Below are 20281 nucleotides of genomic sequence, written 5' to 3'. Positions count from 1 at the left end.
AAACCCCAAAAAAAAAAAAAAAAAAAAAAAAAAAAAAAAAAATAATTTCCAGAAAAATGGAAACTGCCAGAACAAAGAATCTAGAGACAACACCTAGATTATCTTTTAAAGAAACACTAGCAGGGTAAAAAGTAGTATCACAGCTTAGAGCAGATACAGACAACCTATGGTACATGAAGGCCAATTAGGAAACAAGAGGCCGGGCGTGGTGGCTCATGCCTGTAATCCCTGCACTTTGGGACTTTGGGAGGCTGAGGTGGGTGGATCACTTGAGGTCAGGAGTTCAAGACCAGCCTAGCCAACATAGTGAAACCCTGTCTCTACTAAAAATATAAAAATTAGCCAGGCGTGGTGGCAGGTGCCTGTAATCCCAGCTACTAGCGGGGCTGAGGCAGGAGAATTGCTTGAAACCAGGAGGCAGAGGTTGCGGTGAGCCGACTGCGCCACTACACTCCAGTCTAGGCGACAGAGTGAGACTCCATCTCAAAAAAAAAAAAAAAAAAAAGGAGGCTGGGCACTGTGGCTCACACCTGTAATCCCAGCACTTTGGGAAGTGGAGGCAGGAGGATCAGTTGAGCCCAGGAGTTCAAGCCAGCCTGGGCAAACACCAAGATGTCATCTCTACTAAAAATAAAAATAAAAAGTTATCTGAGCATGCTGGTATACACCTGTACTCCCAGCTACTTGAGAAGCTGAGGCAGGAGAATTTCTTGAGCGCACGAGTTTGAGGCTACAGTGAGCTACGATCACACCACTGCACTCCAGCCTGGGCCATAGAGTGAGACCCTGTCTCAAAAAATAAATAGCTGGATGCAGTGACTCACGCCTATAATCCCAGTACTTCAGGAGGCCAAGGCAGGTGGATCACTTGAGGTCAGGAGTTTGAGACCAGCCTGGCCAACATGGTGAAACTCTGTCTCTACTAAAAACACAAAAATTAGCCAGGCATGGTGGTGCATGCCTGTAATCCCAGCTACTTGGGAGACTGAGGCAGGATAATTGAGTTAACTAGGGAGTTGGAAGTTACAGTGATCCAAGATCGCACCACTGCACTCCAGCCTGGGCAACAGAGTGAAACTCTGTCTCCAAAATAATAATAATAATAATAATAAAGAAATAAAGATAAAAATAATAGCTTATGGGGCAGCATTTTAAAAGGGTATTTTTAAAAGTCAGGATTCAAATGTTGGCAACAGTACTTAAACACTATTTACATCACCAAATATTTTGGTTTGGGCTAAAATTTTGGAAACTTACAAAACCCCAAAACTGAATAAAATATTCTTGAATGTCCAAGATTATGCAAGAAAATAATAAATGATAGTCCATTTTCATTTTCCTTTTTTTTTTTCCTTTTCTTTTTCTTTTTTTGAGATGGAGTCTTACTTTGTTGCCCAGGCTAGAGTGCAGTGGTGTGATCTCAGCTCACTACAACCTCCGCCTCCCAGGCTCAAGCAATTCCCCTGTCTCAGCCTCCCTAATAGCTGGGTCTACAGGCGCCTGCCACCACACCCAGCTAATTTTTGTATTTTTAGTAGAGACAGGGTTTCACCATGTTGGCCAGGCTGGTCTCGAACTCCTGACCTCAGGAGATCCACCCGCCTCGGCCTCCCAAAGTGCTGGGATTACAGGTGTGAGCCACCACGCCCAGACCCATTTTCCATTTTTTAAATGGGAAAAATTATAATGCATTACACTCGACTCCAAGCCCCCAATTTTCTAAATCTTTAATACATAGTAAAATACCTAAGTATTAGATTGAACCACACAAACTGCCAGCCATTTTTACAGGTTAAAAAAAAGTCAAAGAGTTTTTTTTTGTAGTTCTACAAAACAACCATGCAGTTTCACGGTTCAACCCAACAACAAACCATTAGGTTAAGAAGTAAATTGCTTCCTGGCTCAAACAAAATGGTATAAACAGTTATTCTGTATGTAGAAATGTCACTTCCACAGTAATATCTTATTTGCTTTGTTTCCTTCCCTACAATTTTCCCCAACACTTCCCCAATTTTTCTCGGATTCATTTATATACTAGAAAAATACAGTGGCTAAACATAAAAGGCATGGTGGCAAAATGTTCAGGACAAGCACACAATGCAAGACAATGGCTCATAGTGTGCACAGCTCAGGCTGTGAGAACAGCAGAGATATATATTCCCTTTATGTCACTCATCAGGCTTTGCAAAGCATTTACAGGTGATTCTGAGGTCCTACCAATTATTAGAAATGTAACTTAAGACTTTTCCCACCCATAATTTTGTTTAGAATGCTGTAGAGTTTCAGGATGTAAATATGATTTTCTTCCACATAAACATGGGCTTGAAAAATAAAAGCGAATTGAGAGATACACATTCTATGAGTTTAGTTATTAAAAAACAAGGGATGTTCTACTGGGGCAAGGAAAGTATATTCATGTTCAATTTCAATGCTGTGTGGCAAAAAAAAAACTTTTGTTATTAAGATTTTTTTGAAGCTGCTAATTTGCTTTTCCCTAAACTTTTAGGCTACATAATTGAGATGTGTGGTTCACTATAAAGTGCCTCTTAACCTTTTACTCTTTAGAACAGTGATTCCTCAATGGGGTGGGGTCATTAGAAATACTGGCACTGGGGGAGGGGGAATATGAGGTTTGAAAATACAGCAGTATTTGATCCCATCACCTTTTTTTGTGTAGTTATATACATATTTATGTATATATGCATACGTATGTATGTATGTGTATGCATGCACACACATGCAATGAATTTCAAATCAGATTCAAGGAGGGCATGAGAAGCCTGGGTTGAGAAATACTGCTTTGAAATAAGAATACTTTTTCAATTGCAAAAGAGGCAAATGGTAAGTACTTCTCAGTCATTCGTGAAATTTCTGACTCCATTTACATCAGCCATTTGTTTCTTCTTGACAGCATCCCCTACAGAAAACACTAATTGAAGGTGGGGCATGGTGGCTCACACTTCTCATCCCAGAACTTTGGGAGGCAGAGGTGGGCGGATCACAAGGTCAGGAGTTCAAGACCAACCTGGCCAACATGGTGAAACCCTGCCTCTACTAAAAATACAAAAATTAGCCGGGCATGGTGGCAGGCGCCTGTAATCCCAGCTATTCAGGAGGCTGAGGCAGGAGAATCATTTGAACCCAGAAGGCGGAGGCTGCAGTGAGTTGATATCACGCCATTGCACTCTAGCCTGGGCGACAGAGCGAGACTGTCTCAAAAACAAACAAAAAAACCCAGAAAACACTAATTGAGTGCTTACTATATATATACACCAGGCAATGTTTTAAGAGCTTTTACACTTATTGACTAATTAAATCCTTAAAGCCCTATAAGGTTGGTGGTTATTATCTTTACAGATAAAAAGTTCTTAGAGCTGGTATGCAGCAAGGACTTGAACTCAAGAATTCTGGCTTCAATACACAATGACACTTCTATATTTTATTTTCAGTATGTCTCCACCAGTCCATTTCTTTCTAGTTCCCTATCAGCATGCTCCCTTCTTTGTAGCAACTAGGCAATGCTCACATACACCTGGCAAGCAAATCCAAATGACTACTCCTCTTCTTTGCCAGACCTATCCAGCAAAGGATCAGCAAACAGAAGAGAAGGGCCTAAAAGTAGCCAGGCTGAATTTGGCCAACTAGGGCCTGAGTCCCATTCCCCCCCAACACACCTCCTCCCTCTAGTAACTTGGGCAATTCCCAAAAGTAGATTACAAAGCTAGGTGTTCTACAATTTTTAACATATGAATACATGCACAAACATACGACTTGCATATGTACATTAAGAGAAATATTTCAGGCTGGGAGCAGTGGCTCATGCCTGTAACCTCAGCACTTCAGGAGGCCGAGGTGGGCGGATCACCTGAAGTCAGGAGTTCAAGACCAGCCAGACCAACATGGTGAAACCCCATCTCTACTAAAACTGCAAAATTAGCCAGGCATGGTGGCGCATGTCTGTAATCCCAGCTACTTGGGAGGCTGAGGCAGGAGAATCGCTTGAACCCAGGAGGCAGAGAATGCAGTGAGCTGAGATCGTGCCATTGCACTCCAGCCTGGGCAATAAGAGTGCAACTCCATCTCAAAAGAAAAAAAGAAAAAGCCTTTCTCTCCACTCCCTGGGAGCAAACACTGCCAATAATGTTATTAACAATTATAAATTATGTTTATAATTATGATTGGCATTATAACCTTTTTTTTTTTTTTAGACAGAGTGTGGCTCTGTCACCTAGCCAGGAGGTGCAGTGTCATGGTCTTGGCTCACTGTAACCTCCGCCTCCTAGGTTCAAGCGATTCTTGCGCCTCAGCTTCCTGAGGAACTAGGACTACAGGTACGCCAGCACGCGCAGCTAATTTTTTTTTTTTTTTTTTTTTTTGAGGCAGAGTCTCACTCTCTCACCCAGATTGGAGTGCAACGGCACGATGTTGGCTCACTGCAACCTCTGCCTCCCGGGTTCAAGGGATTCTCCCGCATCAGCCTCCCAAGTAGCTGGGATTATAGGCACCTGCCATCATGCCCTGCTAATTTTTGTATTTTTAGTAGAGACGGGTTTTCACCACATTGGCCAGGCTGTTCTCAAACTCCTGACCTCAGGTGATCCACCCACCTCAGCCTCCCAAAGTGTTAGGATTACAGGCGTGAGCCACCGCGCCCGGCGCTAATTTTTTGTATTTTTAGTAGAGACAGAGTTTCACCATATTGGTCAGGCTGGTCTTCAACTTCTAACCTCAGCCCACCTCGGTCTCCCAAAGTGCTGGGATTATAGGCTTGAGGCACCGCACCTGGCCAAGCATTATAACTTTAAATGTATACCTCTATTTTTTGATATATCAACTTCAGACATTTATCTTTTGAGTCCCAAGTATGGAAGATAAGGAGCATACTTACCATTCATTAATCTCCCCTCACCATCATCCCATTTTAAAAATATTATTTTCCTACTGTCAATGTTAACAACTTGCATTCTGTAATCCTTCCATGCTTTGTCTTTGGAGGATTCTAAAGTTTATAAACAGACAGTATTGAGAATATTATGATTATGTATATATTTTACTGGAGAACTAAGCATGGAGGGACCCATAAAAAGGGAAATATTCCATACAGAGGTACCAATCTAATAGACCGAAAAACAAAGTGGGCCAAAGAATCAAACAAGCATCTAATAACATTCACTGAGCATTTACTATGCAGCAGGCACACGTTAAGCACTCTACATACATTGCCTTATTTAATCCTCAAAAACACCATTTAAGGAAGAATGATTATGAGCACAACTTTGGAAAGAGAAACTAAGGCTAAGGTTACATGCCTGGCAAGTGCCCGTATCAGCTAGTATGGAGCAGGGCAGAGATTTGAATCCAGGCATGACTCCAGGGCCTGAACTCTTCACCACTAAACTGCTTGCTCATACTAGTCTTTCACTTTCTTTTTCCTAACAATGTCTAATTAATGCCCTGAATAGCAGAGGGAGTATGTTATTCACAGAGATTAAAATCATTCTGTCTAGGCTGGTGCTAGACTGGGTGCTCATGCCTGTAATCCCAGCTCTTTGGGAGGCTGAGGTGGGTAGATCACCTGAGGTCGGGAGTTCAGGATCAACATGGAGAAGCCTTGTCTCTACTAAAAATACAAAATTAGCCAGGCGTCGTGGCTCATGCCTGTAATCCCAGTACTTAAGAGGTTGAGGCAGGAGAATTGCTTGAACCCGGGCGGCGGGGGTTGCAGTGAGCCGAGATTGCGCCATTGCACTCCAGCCTAGGCAACAAGAGTGAAGAAGTTCCGTCTCAAAGTCTCAAAAAAAAAAAAAAAAAAAAAAAAATTCTGTCTAGATAATGAACTTGTTTTCAGATAGATGTTCTCTTCCAAATCTTTTAAAACTATCACAATGACACTGTGTTCAGCCTTTCTACTCACCAAATCTGGGAAGCATTAACGATTATGCTTTATGGCTGGATTTCACAATACAGTATACAGAAATAAAGTATAGGTCTCGGAGTGACTTTTCCTGTTCACACATTAAAAATCACGAATAGAACACTGAAAGCAGTAGTCTGATATATGAAAATTATTTAAAACTCAGGAATTTAACACAATAAACGAAAATTCCTTGAGGATACAGTTATCTCTTTGTTCTATCCTTAATCATGTTTTTCAATTGGGGATAAATTAAAAGGGCTATTGAATTATCCAACATGATGATGTTTCTTGCTACATTATATACACTATGCAGTAATACACTGAGCAGTTTCATTCCCAGTTATCTTTATTTCTAAAATTTACAGATGAAGAGAACATCATTTACAGACCAATTCTCTCCTTATGATTCCAAGCACAGATGATTATATTACTGTGCAAGGCACGGAGCCACTAAACTCATTTAAAAATAAAACTATCACGGACCAGATGTAAATCAAGCTCTACTGACACTCAATTCTCTATGGCAGGAGGTCAAGTGTCTGGCTTATAATCATAACCTAAACCTTGACACCATTTCAACGCAACAAAATACATTCCTATTCCGAGTAACTGATAGTTTCTTTCCACTACAGGTGTTCTTCAGTAAACTAGTACACAGAACCTCATCTACAACTCAGAACCGGCATTTAAATTACTGGAGCATTCAAACAGATGTGGGTAAAAAGGGGATGCCAATTTCAAGACCAGCTCTAGAATCGAGAGTCACTCATTCTATCAGTTTCCCAAAGATGTCTTGAACTCTGTAGATATTTGTAAATTGGCACTTCTAATTTTTGTTATCCGTTTGTTAACGTATCTGACACTCTAAGCTGTGAGCTTCAGTATGGAAGAGGGGTAACATTCATCTTTGTATCTCCTAGGACTAGCAGTGTCTGGTACACAGCAGGCTCCGAATGCCTGTGTGGAATTAACCACAGGAAGTCCACGCTGCAAACAAAGGAAAACGGAGAGGAGGCATTTTAATTGAGACGTTAAGAAATCAATTACCCTTTAGAAACAGGCCTTGTGCCTCGCCAGCACAGAGTGCAATAAGTGAAGGGGCCTCAGGAAGCCGGAGTAAGGCATTACAGCCCTACCTTCCTTAACTCTCCATTGGGTCTAGACAGTGTGGCCGCTCGCCCTGCAGAGAGCCAGGCCTTCAGGCCCCCGATCCCTGCGTCCAGACGCGTGTGCAAATACCACAGAGCTCAATCCAGCCTCAGCCGTTCTCCCTTCCCAGCTCCGGCCCAGCTCCGGCCCCAGACTAAACTCGGGCCGCGTCTGCTCGCTCCAGGCCGTACTATGACAGGGCAATTCAGGTGGACCACAGGCGAACCTGGTTCACTCACCTACTTGGTAGAGCCGACCCTCGGGTGAAAAAATAGTAATGTGGCGGTCAAAACCGGCGCTGGAACCACGGGACATCTTGGTAGAAGCACTACTTCAAACACAATCCCTGGGTCCCGTAGCTCCCGCACCAGGCGTACAAGCACCTCCCGGAAGTTGCAGCGACTGCTTCCGGGGTATCAGCCGCATTTCTTCCGCTCTTGCACGCCAAACTCATGGCTCTGGAGTCAGTTCAAGTTCTGAGCTCTGAGGCCCCGCCCCCAACGGGGGTGGTGGATGGAGGGCGGGGTGACTTCCAAGGTGTGCGCCTGCGCCAAGCCGGCCTCTTGAGGGGATTGAAGAGGTGAAACTTGGGTCGTGGCGGTTTCAGGCTTTCATCTGGAGAATGAATTGACAATAGCAAGGACGAAAAGCCTTCCTGGGGGCCCAGAATAGTGATTTGGCTATCAATGTGACCTAAATAGTCCGTGTAATTAACAAGTCTCTTACATGCATCATGGGTCTGGTCAGACTGCTGGCTTGCCTTCTTCCTAACCTCTTTTACCCTCCACTTTGGTTCCTATTACGGGGGAAACAGGTTGCAGCTGCAGTAGCTGCAGCAGCTGCAGCTGTTAAATTTAGGCACTGAAGGAAGCGGGTTCAAGTAGCCGCTGGAAAGAACATTATTTTCTGACAGCCAGGCAAGATCTTCCTTTGGCCAGCAGCCCCGACAATTTTTAGTCTTTTTTTTTTTTTTTTCGAGACGGAATTTCGCCCTTGTTGCCCAGGCTGGAGTGCAATGGCGCGATCTTGTCTCACTGCAACCTCCCCATCCCGGGTTCAACCGATTCTCCTGTACCAGCCTCCCGAGTAGCTGGGATTACAGGCGTGCGCCACCACGCCCGGCTAATTTTGTATTTTTAGTAGAGGCAGGGTTTCACCATGTTGGTCAGGCAGCTCTCGAACTGCTGAGCCCAAGTGATCCACCTGCCTCGGCCTCCCAAAGTGCTGGGATTACAGGCGTGAGCCACCCTGCCCGGCCAACTTTTAGTCTTGAAAGTGGAACTCCAGCCTGGTCAGCATAGGAAGGCCCCGTCTCTAAAAAATAAAATAAAATTAGCTGGGCGTGGTGGCGCACGCCAGTAGTCCCAGCTACTCGGGGGGCTAAGGTGGGAGGATGGCTTGAGCCCAGGAGATCCAGGCTGCAGTGAGCTATGATCACGCCACTGCACTCCAGCCTGGGCGACAGAGGAAGATCTATCAAAAAAAAAAAAAAAAAAAAAAGAAAGAAAGAAAGAAAGAAAGAAGGAAGGAAGGAAGGAAGGAAGGAAGGAAGGAAGGAAGGAAGGAAGGAAAGAAAGAAAGAAAAGAAAGTGGAACTGAGGTTGAAATACGGGTAATGGGGAATGAGGTTAAGCACCCTTGATTAATACTGAACTAGAGCTGAAGAGATGGGGCTTATGGCAGCTAGTGTTGCATGGATTAATGAGAGTAATTCCAAGCTGGCGAGGTAGCTCCCAGAGAACAGCAGGTGGCTTTTCAAATCGCAAATTTGTGCCTCTTCTGACTTTCCCCAAGGCACACTCTTATTTAATGAATATAAAATGCAAAACATAATGTTAGAATAGTTGTTTTTCTCCCCAGATACAGATGGTTTGTGTACAAAGAAGGCAAGATACACTAATGTTTGTGGCACTGTAATGCCTGCTGTAATACTGAAGTAGGGATTCTTACCTCTTTAATGTATTTCCTGAACTCACTTTCTATTTTAAAGGAAAAACGTTCTAAGACCCTCAGAAGGGAATTCCAGTTTCTCAAGAGTGTTTTTAAAAATTAATTTCAATTTTATTAATCTAAAAAAATCCAAAACTGAAACATGGTTAAGAAAACGGTAAATGCATACAGCATATCTGGCACAAAGGGTACTTTCCAGGACTGGCTAGTTCCCAAGTGGACTGATCAAAGTTTTCCCTTGCTTCTGGTTCAGGTCCCTACTCTCAGGACCAACTCCTCTTGACCTTTTGAAGACTTTTGTCTTCTCAGACTCTGAAAGAGCCTGGTATACTGTAATTCCTACTGTTTGCCTGCATAGTCATAGTTAGAGTTCTTGGTAAGGCTGCTAGGAGGATGAACTTAGTCCCACAGCCTCAACAGCTAGCTCTATGCTGGTGTCCCCCAAATTTAGGTGTCTAGCTGGACCCTTCTCTGGAGCTGAATCTTCTCTAATTACCAATGGGATATTTTTCACATCAAGACATATGGCACCTCAAAATCGCACATGTTTAAAAGAGAACTCCTTATCTCCTCTACTCCCTCTCAAGTCAATTCCCGCCCCTTGTACCACATTTTCCAAGTCTTCAGAGCCAAAACTTTGCAGTAGTATTAATTCCCTTATACTTCCCCCCTCTGTCTTCATTTGTTCCTGCTCTGTTATTCTGGCTTTTTTTTTTTTTTTTTGAAATGGGGTATTGCTTTGTCACCCAGACAAGTACAGTGGCATGATCTCTGCAGCCTTGAACACCTACCTGTGCTCAAGTGATCCGCTGGCCTCAGCCTCCCAAGTAGCTGGGACTGCAGCTGCACACCAACACTCCTGGCTAGTTTAAAAAAAATTTTTTAGAGACTAGGTTTCACTGTATTGTCCAGGCCAGCCTCAAACTCCAGGCCTGGAGGGATCCTTTGGCCTTAGCCTCCTGAGTATCTTTTTTCTTTCTGTTATATAATTCATAAATTTAGGCTGGGTATGGTGGCTCACACCTGTAATCCCAGCACTTTGGGAGGCTGAGGTGGGTGGATCATTTGAGGTCAGGAGTTAAAGACCACTCTCGCCAACATGGTGAAACCCCATCTCTACTAAAAATACAAAAATTAGCCATGGATTAACGGTGTGCACCTGTAATCCCAGCTACTCAGGAGAGGTTGAGGCAGGAGAATCGCTTGAGCCTGGAGGTGGGGGTTGCAGTGAGCTGAGATCGTGCCACTGCACTCCAGTCTGGGCAATAGAGTGAGACCCTGTCTCAAAAAAAAAAAAAAAATCATAAATGTATTCACTGTTTATTGTCCCTCATTCCCACCTCCAATTTAACCTCTGCGATGGCAAGGATTTTTGTTTTGTTCACTGATACAGCTCAGGCAACTTCAACAATAACCAGCATATATTAAGTGCTCAATAAATATTAGTTGAATGAATGAATCCCTTATGGCGTGGGAGTTAGGAGTTCATCCTTTTTTATTTGCATCTGAATTTAAATTCCATTTGTGACAGTTACTAGTTGGTATCAAACTCCTACGCTTAAGCCAGGAGTGTCCAATCTTTTGGCTTCCCTGGGCCACATTGGAAGAATAATTGTCTGGAGCCACACATAAACTACACTAACACTAATGATAACTGATGGGCTAAAAAAAAATTGCAAAAAAATCTCATCATGTTTTAAGAATGTTTACAAATTTGTGTTGGGCCACACTGAAAGACATCCTGGGCCACATGCGGCCCGCAGGTCATGGGTTGGACAAGCTTGGCTTAAGCAATCCTCCTGCCTTGGCCTCCCAAAGTGCTGGGATTACAGGTGTGAGCCAGCATGTCTGGGCTGTGATGGGATATTTCGAATCACACATATCACACACCCTGCAGTCTATGAGAATTATTTCACACATTCAAACAAATCTTCATCCCCTCTTGTGATATTTAAGCTGGGCACAGGATTTTGGATGGTGTATATATTTTAATACTCGTAAGGATACTTCCTGGAAGGAATCAACTTCATTTTCAACACAAACATAAATTGAAAGCTAGGATTAAAAATCAGGCTCCTTGAGGGTGGTGGCCACATCTGTTTTTGTTGTTGTTGTTGGCTTATTTTTCGAGATGGAGTCTCGCTTTGTTGCCTAGGCTGGAGTGCAGTGGCGCGATCTGGGCTCATTGCAACTTCTGCCTCCTGGGTTCAAGTGATTCTCATGCCTGAGCCTCCCAAGAAGCTGGAATTACAGGCATGCACCACCACACCTGGTTAATTTTTGTATTTTTAGTAGAGACAGGGTTTTGCCATGTTGGCCAGTTTGGTCTCAAACTCCTGGCCTCAAGTGATCCGCCTACCTTGGCCTCCCAAAATGCTGGGATTACAGGCATGAACCACCATGCCCAACTAGCCACATCTGTTTTGTTCACCAGTGTATCCTCAATACCAAACAGTGCCTAGCCTGAGGTAAGCACTCAGATCATTTGTTGAATATGCATTCTCACTGTTTAGGTTTTCTATTATGTTTGTTTTTCTTTTTTTTTTTTTTTTTTTTTTTTTTTTTTTTTTTTTTTTTGAGACGGAGTCTCGCTGTGTCGCCCAGGCTGGAGTGCAGTGGCCGGATCTCAGCTCACTGCAAGCTCCGCCTCCCGGGTTCACGCCATTCTCCTGCCTCAGCCTCCCAAGTAGCTGGGACTACAGGCGCCCGCCACCTCGCCCGGCTAGTTTTTTGTACTTTTTAGTAGAGACGGGGTTTCACCGTATTAACCAGGATGGTCTCGATCTCCTGACCTCGTGATCCGCCCGTCTCGGCCTCCCAAAGTGCTGGGATTACAGGCTTGAGCCACCGCGCCCGGCCTGTTTGTTTTTCTTTATTCAAAAAGATATCTCAGTAAATGAGAGATCCAAATTTCAAAACCCTAAAAGGTCAGAGATTTTATATTAGAATTTGAGATGTTTCCACATAGGCAAATGAATTCCTCTGGGAAATCTTTCAGAAAGACAAAACCTTTGCCAATTCCATCACAAAGGGAAATCCCCTGGAAGCTGACTTCATGAATATGTGCCATCGGGCTCCAGGCAGCAGCTAAACTACTCACTCAGGTGGACTTTCCCCTGGGTGAGGGAGCTTTCAGAAATGTCTGGGTACCAATACTGCAGCTCTAACACAAGCCTGGGTGGCAGACTTGCTGTGTCTGTGTGGAAAGTTTGATCTTCCTCTCTGTGGGGCCATCAAGTTAGGCTTTTTGAAATGACTTTCTGGTTTTTTGAAAAAATTTAGAGATGACTTGACATCTCGTGAGTCTTGGAAAATCTCCTGGGGGCCTCCATTTGGCAAGGCCCACATTCTCCCCTGGGGGTGGAGGTAGGTGGAAGGTAGGGGTTACCCACAAGGCAAAGGTAGAAAGTGGCAGCGTAGATTCCCAGAGACTGCAGACATGCTGAATCACATGGTGTTTAAAGGCAAGATAAGAATGCAGCCCTTAGCTTAAGGTGCTCTGCCGGCAGTTTTAGTGAGCCAGGGAATAGAAAAATGAAGGCTATCTGTGTTTCTATATGATATTAGTAGGTGTTGAAACACAGTGCCCTGTGAGTTGGCCACTTGCAATACACATCTTAGGGGAGTCTCCCGATGTTAAGGGGCCCCAAAGGACAGCTGTAGCAAGGACAGAGCTAGGGATGTAGCAGTTCTGGGTAAAGAAAGATGTAGGACTCTGCCCAGCTCTCTGGCCAGATTTTCACTAATTCAGAGCTTCCTCCCTGAGGAGAAGAACCTGGCTCTTTATCTTTCCCTTTTTTGTCTTTCTCAGATCCTTCAGTTCTTCCTGCACCCCAGTAGCTATGGTTTGCTACCTAGGACTTCAGTCATTCTGGATGAGTGTTGGAGAAGGAGAAAAGAGTACGAAATTTCTCTACTCTAGTTCTGTAATTTATGGGTAAAGGACAAATGTCGATCAGTGACAGACTGGATTAAGAAACTGTGGCACATACACACCATGGAATACTATGCAGCCATAAAAAAGGATAAGTTCGTGTCCTTTGTAGGGACATGGATGCAGCTGGAAACCATCATTCTCAGCAAACTATTGCAAGAACAGAAAACTAAACACTGCATGTTCTCACTCACAGATGGGAATTGAACAATGAGATTACTTGGACTCTGGAAGGGGAACATCACACACCAGGGCCTATTATGGGGAGGGGGGAGCGGGGAGGGATGGCATTGGGAGTCATACCTGATGTAAATGATGAGTTGATGGGTGCCGACGAGTTGATGGGTGCAGCACACCAACATGGCACAAGTATACATATGTAACAAACCTGCACGTTGTGCACATGTACTCTAGAACTTAAATTAAAAAATTAAAAAAAAAAAAACAGAAAAAAATTTATGGGTAAAGGAAAGGGACAAATGGAGCACCAAATGTGGTTTAAGGTGTGACTTCTGTGACTTACATGAGGCAACTTACATGAGGTTATGCTTCTCATAAGCCCTTCAAACCCCTTCAAACCCTTCAAAGCCCTTCAAACCCCAGATTCCAATAAAGCAACACTCCTCTGCCCCCTTGTCTGTGACATCTAGTGTGGTTCTTCTACCCTCTGGTACCAATGGTGGATGCAATACAGTGTTTAGCAAGATAGCAGTCACACAACTATCATTATTTCCCTTCTGTGCCATCCCCTTATTAACCAGTCAATGTGGTTCTGTGCCTGGATTCTCTCAGCCATTCCTCAAAATAAATGCTGTCCTTTGGTTTGGAGGGAATAAACTTGTATCACTTCAACCCAAAGGACATTTAAATACAACTATGCATGAACCCCTCTATAGAGCCAAAACCTTTAGCTTTTCAGTTCACCCTTGTTTTTAGCTATAATAACTTCAGTATTACCCTCTTACGACTTTTGATGTTTCTCGTTTTTCCAAGCTCTGCCTTAAATGAGAACCTGATGCTCAGCTTCTTGTTTCTGGAAGCCAAGGACTTCGAAAAACACTGAGAATTCTCATGGGTCTCCCCGCAATACTGGAAGAAACAGCGGAAGACCCCAGCTGGCTTGGGCTTAACCGTTGGTGGTTTTTAACATACAGCTTCCCCTTAGGCATGTTAACACAGGAAGCCCTTCATAGCTTGAGAGAACAGCAAAAGTTCCACTGAAAAATAAGATGGGGAAGGGTGGGAGAAGGGAACGGTCATATCGTGAACTTTGAAAATGGCCAGGTTCTGCTCTGTCAGCAGCACTGGGTTTGAATCTGAGCCTTGCCACAGATTACTTGGTGACCATGATCTCAGTTTCTTCTCTCAAACAGGTGAGTATGCTGTACCCACTTTAAGAGCATAGAGTCCACTACGGTGAAATTAAGCCACCTACTATTTGACTGGAACTCAGCTTCTTTGTGAAAGAAGGGGGCACACTGATGAATAAGGCCTGAATTGTCGGCTATTTCGCTTTAATCTATCCCTAGTGAAGAATGAAACCAAACAGATACTGCATGGGCCTGCACTGCATGGGCCTGCACTGCACACTGCTATTATTCAGAAGTGAAACTCACTGTCTTAATTTGGAAAGCAGCTAATTCTTACCTCACACACACGCAGCCTCACCCATTAATGTTGATGGGGGATGGAAGTGCAAGATCAATTATTTCATGGTGCCTCCCTACATCTTGGAATCTTTATGAATTTTATTTAGACTTTATTCACTCTATTCCCCACCCCCACCCCCAACTCCTGAGGGTGGGGAACGGGAGGTGCAGAGATTGGCCAGTCACTAAGTGAGTCAAGAACAGAGAGGAAATAAGACTCAACAGCCTTCCCTTTAGCCTAGAGACACTTCCTCTTCCTTGAGGTTTCCTAATTGGCTTACTCTAATTCCTATTTTTTACCACAAAATTAAGTCATCTGTGATGCTCAGAATGAACCAAATTCTCTTGAGGGTAATTGGAGAGAGGGAGAGAGAAAATGCAAATGAATGAGGTTTCTGATCATTTTGACCAATATTTTCAGCCACTAATTTAGAAACTAGTTCTTGAGAGTCCAGTTATTGATAGAAAAGCAAGAGTGTGCTACAGTTTTTTTTTTTCTTTTTTCTTTTTTGATAGAGTTTTGCTCTGTCACCCTGGCTAGAGTGCAGTGGTACGATCTTGGCTCACTGCAACCTTTGCCTCCCAGGTGATCCTCCCACTTCAGCCTCCCAAGTAGCTGGGACTACAAGCATGCACCACCATGCTTGGCTGATTTTTAATTTTTTTGTAGAGATAATGTCTCACTATATTGCCCAGGCTGGTCTTGAACTCCTGGGCTTAAGCAATCCTCCTGCCTCGGCCTCCCAAAGTGCTGGGATTACAGTCATCACACCTGACTCCTGTTTTATTTTCTACTTGCTTTTGAATGACTTGATGAACCTCAGCTGAGATGCTCAAACTTCACTCTAAATGTATTTCATCCATAATGGCGAAACAAAGGCAAGTTCCAAAAATCAACCACAGACAGCAGATTTAGGCACTGAAACATTCCAAAGATTAAAAACTCTGGGATGATGTCTTACAAGTACATAGCAAGAGGCCAGGCGCGGTGGCTCACGCCTGTAATCCCGGCACTTTGGGAGGCCGAAGCGGGCGGATCACGAGGTCAGCAGATGGAGACCATCCTGGCTAACACGGTGAAACCCCGTCTCTACTAAAAATACAAAAAATGAGCCGGGCGTGGTGGCGGGCATCTGTAGTCCCAGCTACTCGGGAGGCTGAGGCAGGAGAATGGCGTGAACCCGGGAGGCGGAGCTTGCAGTGAGCGGAGATCGCGCCACTGCACTCCAGCCTGGACGAAAGAGTGAGACTCCATCTCAAAAAAAAAAACAAAAACAAGTACATAGCAAGTTTTATTTGTTACCACAGTACCATGTACAGAGTAGAAGTCTAATGAATAAACCTTTAATTCACTGAATATATCATATGATTATAGAGGATGGCATTGAGAAGTTATTATTTTTTGAGGATCAGTGAGGTGTCAGACACCACAGATTAAGTTCCCACTTAGCCAGCTCACACACAAAATACCAAGGAGCAAGAGGGGAATTCACTTAAAGGAGAAGTAGGCATTAGAGGTAAAAATCAGGAAGACATTTTCAAACAACTTCTCCAAAGTAATTCAACATTTACTGAGCCCACTCTTTGGGCAAGAAGCTGGGCTAGCTGCTCTGGGAGATACACAGATGAACCTGATGGCATCCCCACCAGAGTTCCGCGGGGAAGATGAAACATGAATGAAAGCAAAGCTAACATGAAGCAGTCTGTAGTACATAAGGAAATGTGTAACAGCAGCACAGATGAGAAAATGACCTTATATGCTCATGGGCCAGAGGGAATGTAAGACTACCTGTTGGAAGATGCATGTCCAAGCTCAGCTTAGGACAGGGAGAACTCTTAACAAGTGTGTTGGCCGGGCGCGGTGGCTCAAGCCTGTAATCCCAGCACTTTGGGAGGCCGAGATGGGCGGATCACGAGGTCAGGAGATCGAGACCATCCTGGCTAACACGGTGAAACCCCGTCTCTACTAAGAAATACAAAAAATAGCCGGGCGAAGTGGCAGTGCCTGTAGTCCCAGCTACTCGGGAGGCTGAGGCCGGAGAATGGCGTGAACCCGGGAGGCGGAGCTTGCAGTGAGCTGAGATCCGGCCACTGCACTCCAGCCTGGGCGACAGCGCGAGACTCCGTCTCAAAAAAAAAAAAACCAAAAAAAAAACCAAAAAAAACCCAAGTGTGTTAAGAGCAATGTTAGGAGCAATGTGGTAGGTACTACAATGCAACATGGAATGGGAGTGGCATAAATAAACAGAGGAAGAAGAAAAGAGCCTGTGTTTAGGGCAAGTTAGGCAATGGCCTAACTTAATCAGGACACAAAAAATGTTTTGGATTATGGTACAAATGAAAGGAGCTGGCCTTGGATACTAAGCGAAGGAATTTATGCTCTATCTAGTTGGAAGGCTATGGGGAGACATTTAATGTTTTCGAGCAAGGAGAGTGGCCAAGACTAGAAATATGCTTTGGGAAGATAAACCTGGTAGCTGTATTTATGAGGAACTGTCACTGGAGACGTCAGCCAGGAGGCTATTGATAATAGACCAAGTAAAAGTTTTTGAAGGTCTGAACTGGGGTAAGTAGCAATAGGAATGGAAAGGAGAGATTATCTGCAAGAAATTTTTAAAGGCTGGATGCGGTGGCTCATGCCTATTTATAATCCCAGCACTTTGGGAGGCCAAGTTGGGAGGATTGCTCGAGCCCAGGAGTTTGAGACCAGCTTGGGCATCGTGGCAAAACCCTGTATCTACAAAAAATAAATTAACCAGGTATGGTGGTGTCCACCTTATAGGGTGCGTGCCAATGGTCCCAGTTACTTGGGAGGCTGAGGCAGGATAATTGTTTGAGCCCAGGAGGTCAAGGCTGCAGTGAGCTATGATTGCATCACGGCACTCCAGCCTGGGCACAGAGTGAGACCCCATCTCCTAAAAAAAAAAAAAAAAAGTTCTAGTCTAATATCCTATTACACCTATTGTAAAAATTTTAGACTATGCAGAAGATGAGGTAAAAATCATCCACAACCCAACATCCAGAGATATCTATTAACATTGTAGAATCAATGAAATGTTATTCCTTCCAGACATTCTCCTCCAAGTATTTTCTTTCTCTCTCTCTCTTTTTTTTTTTGTAGAGATAGGGGTCTCCCTGTGTTGCCCAGGCTGGTCTTGTACTCCTGGGCTCAAAAGATTCTCCCACCTCAGCCTCCCAAAGTCTTAGGATTACAGGTGTGAGCCACCACACTTGACCAGCCGAGTATTTTCTTTCCTTCATTTAAAAAATGGGATCTTACTAGACATACTATTTTGGAGCTGCTTTTTCATTGACTCTATGCCAAGGTACAAAGTATCAGCGGGGCACAGTGGCTCACACCTGTAATCCCAGCACTTTGGGAGGTGAAGGTGAATGGAACACCTGAGGTTAGGAGTTTGAGACCAGCCTGGCCAACATGGTGAAACCCCGTCTCCACTAAAAAATACAAGAAAATACTCCACTAAAAATTAGCCGAGTGTGGTGGCATGTGCCTGTAGTCCCAGCTACTTGGGAGGCTGAGGAAGGAGAATCGCTTGAGCCCAGGAGACAGAGGTTGCAGTGAGCCGAGATCTTTCCTTTGCACTCTAGCCTGACCCTGTGGGGTCTCACTCTGTTGCCCAGGCTGGAGTGCAATGGCTCAATCTTGGCTCACTGCAACCTCTGCCTGCCAGGCTCAAGCAATCCTCCTACCTCAGCCTGCTGAGTAGCTGAGATGACAGACACATGCCACCGTGCCCAGCTAATTTTTGTCTTTTTTGTAGAGATGGGGGGAAATCTCACCAGGCTGCCCAGGCTGGTCTTGAACTCCTGGACGCAAGAAATCCTCCTGCCTTGACCTCCCAAAGTACAAAGTATCATTTTAATCATTGTAATGTTAAAAGTTATGTTTAGGTTAGGTGCAATGGCTCACTTCTATAATCCCAGAGCTCTGGAAAGCTGAGATAAGTGGATTGCTTGAGGCCAGGAGTTTAAGACCAGCCTAGGAAACATAGTGAGACCCTGTCGCTAAATTTTTTTTTTTTTTAATTTACAAGTAGCTTAGAAAATTATCTGGGGGTGGTAGAGCGTGCCAGTAGTACCAGCTACTCAGGAGGCTGAGGCAGGAGGATTGCTTGAGCCCAGGAGGTCAAGGCTGCAGTGAGTCATGATCACACTGCACTGTACTACAGCCTGGGTGACAGCAGGACCTTGTCTCAAAAAATAAAAAATTAAACTATCGTTATTGACTTCTTCCCTTATTTTGAATAATTACTTCCAATTTCATTATTGTCAATTACACTATGAATAAGCTGTTTTCAAAGTGGTTCAGTTTGAGTGTCTCAGGTGAAGCTGCTCAGATGCAAATGTGGAATTGGAAAGAAACCGGTGATAGAGATGACGCCTTCTTTTAAGAAAGTTGCTATGAAACTGTCCCTGGGGAAGCACAGTTTTGTCCAGTCAGAAGCCTAAAGGTATTTATAAGTAAATGGGAAAGAGCTGGAGGAAAAGGATTAACTGAGAACAAGATCCCAATTCAGCAAGAAGGAACAGCATGGAAGTAGGTGGAAAAAGTAACCTAGGGCCGGGAGTAGTGGCTGATGCCTGTAATCCTAGCACCTTGAGAGGCCAAGGCAGGAGGATTGATAGAGACCAAGAGTTCAAGGCCAACCTGATCCTGTCTCTATTTTATAATTAAAAAAAAATTTTTTTTTCTTGTTAAAGTAATCTAGGAAAGACAAGGGAGAAAAGATTCAGGAGAGGAAAATTATTGGAAAAGGCAAACATTGATGAAGAGGTTCGTAACAGATGGCTTTTAGTTTCTGGTTAAGTCTGCTGAGCCTGAGAATGATGAGACTGACTCAGGACTTGGACTCACGGGTGTCGTTTTATTACTATTGTTTATATAATTGTGGAGCTCATTGAGGCCCTTACTTCTCAAATTATAGTCTGCAGCACTGGCATCACGAGGTATGTCAGATCTGAATCAGAACTGCCATGTTGAGTGGGATCCCCAGGTGATTCTATGCCCATTAAATTTGAGAAGCACTGTGATGGCCCATCTTCCCCACTTAACAGAAAAGGAAATGAACGCTCTAGGAGATTAGCTGCTTGCAACTTACTTTTGCAGAGTTAAGACTGCAAAGGTTGGGAGAGCTCCTTCAGGAAATTAATGGGAATTTCATGACTTTTCTAGCAATACTATGGTATATAGGAGTGGAGCACGTGGAATGGTCTGTGGTTACTCAAAATAAGGTTTAGAATTGAAAAGATGATCAAAGGAGGTAAAAAGTATGAAAGAATTTGCACTGCTATTGAAGCCATCACTCTCATTAATGCTTTGACAGGCAGGGTAGGGAGAAAGGCAAGCAAAGTCAGATGAGAAAGGGCAATAGAGGCTTCCTAGGTGAGGAAGGGATATGTCCAAGAACAGGTCAATGGGAATTTAACCCAATGGTGGTTGGGTTAAAGGAGTGGGGCAGGTACGGAGGCTGTGGACAAAATGAGGAACTTGAAAGTTTACAATCCTGAAACTAATCAAAAAGGTTGGCCATCTCATAGGGAGCCAAAAATCACAAAATCAGTTAAGCATGGTTGTGCGTGCCTGTAATCCTGGCTACTTGGGAGGCTGAGGCAGGAGGATCGCTTGAGCCCAGGAGTTTGAGGCTGCAGTGAGCTATGACC

General features: G+C 44.1%; 1 protein-coding gene across 5 annotated transcripts in view; it reads right to left on the bottom strand.

Moving 5' to 3' along the window:
• Positions 1–20281, bottom strand: part of PSMA6 (proteasome subunit alpha 6) — a 43624-nt gene that overhangs the window by 21119 nt on the left and 2224 nt on the right. For 3 of the 5 annotated variants that reach the window (XR_003120434.1, XM_025391281.1, XM_025391284.1), the window contains exon 1: positions 7306–7540. The exons of 1 other annotated variant lie outside the window; for it this stretch is intronic. Coding sequence is in view for 1 of the 4 variants with exons in the window: in XM_025391281.1 (XP_025247066.1) it covers positions 7306–7381 (76 nt within the window). In the remaining 3 variants the exon portion in view is untranslated. Of the gene's footprint in view, positions 1–7257; positions 7541–20281 lie in introns of those variants that run through there. One more of the 5 variants, XM_025391283.1, reaches the window with a different exon arrangement.

Source organism: Theropithecus gelada, chromosome 7b (genome assembly GCF_003255815.1).
Source record: "Theropithecus gelada isolate Dixy chromosome 7b, Tgel_1.0, whole genome shotgun sequence".
NCBI classification, from domain to species: domain Eukaryota; kingdom Metazoa; phylum Chordata; class Mammalia; order Primates; family Cercopithecidae; genus Theropithecus; species Theropithecus gelada.
Note: the sequence above shows the minus strand (reverse complement) of the source record. Positions and strands in the feature narration are given on the sequence as shown.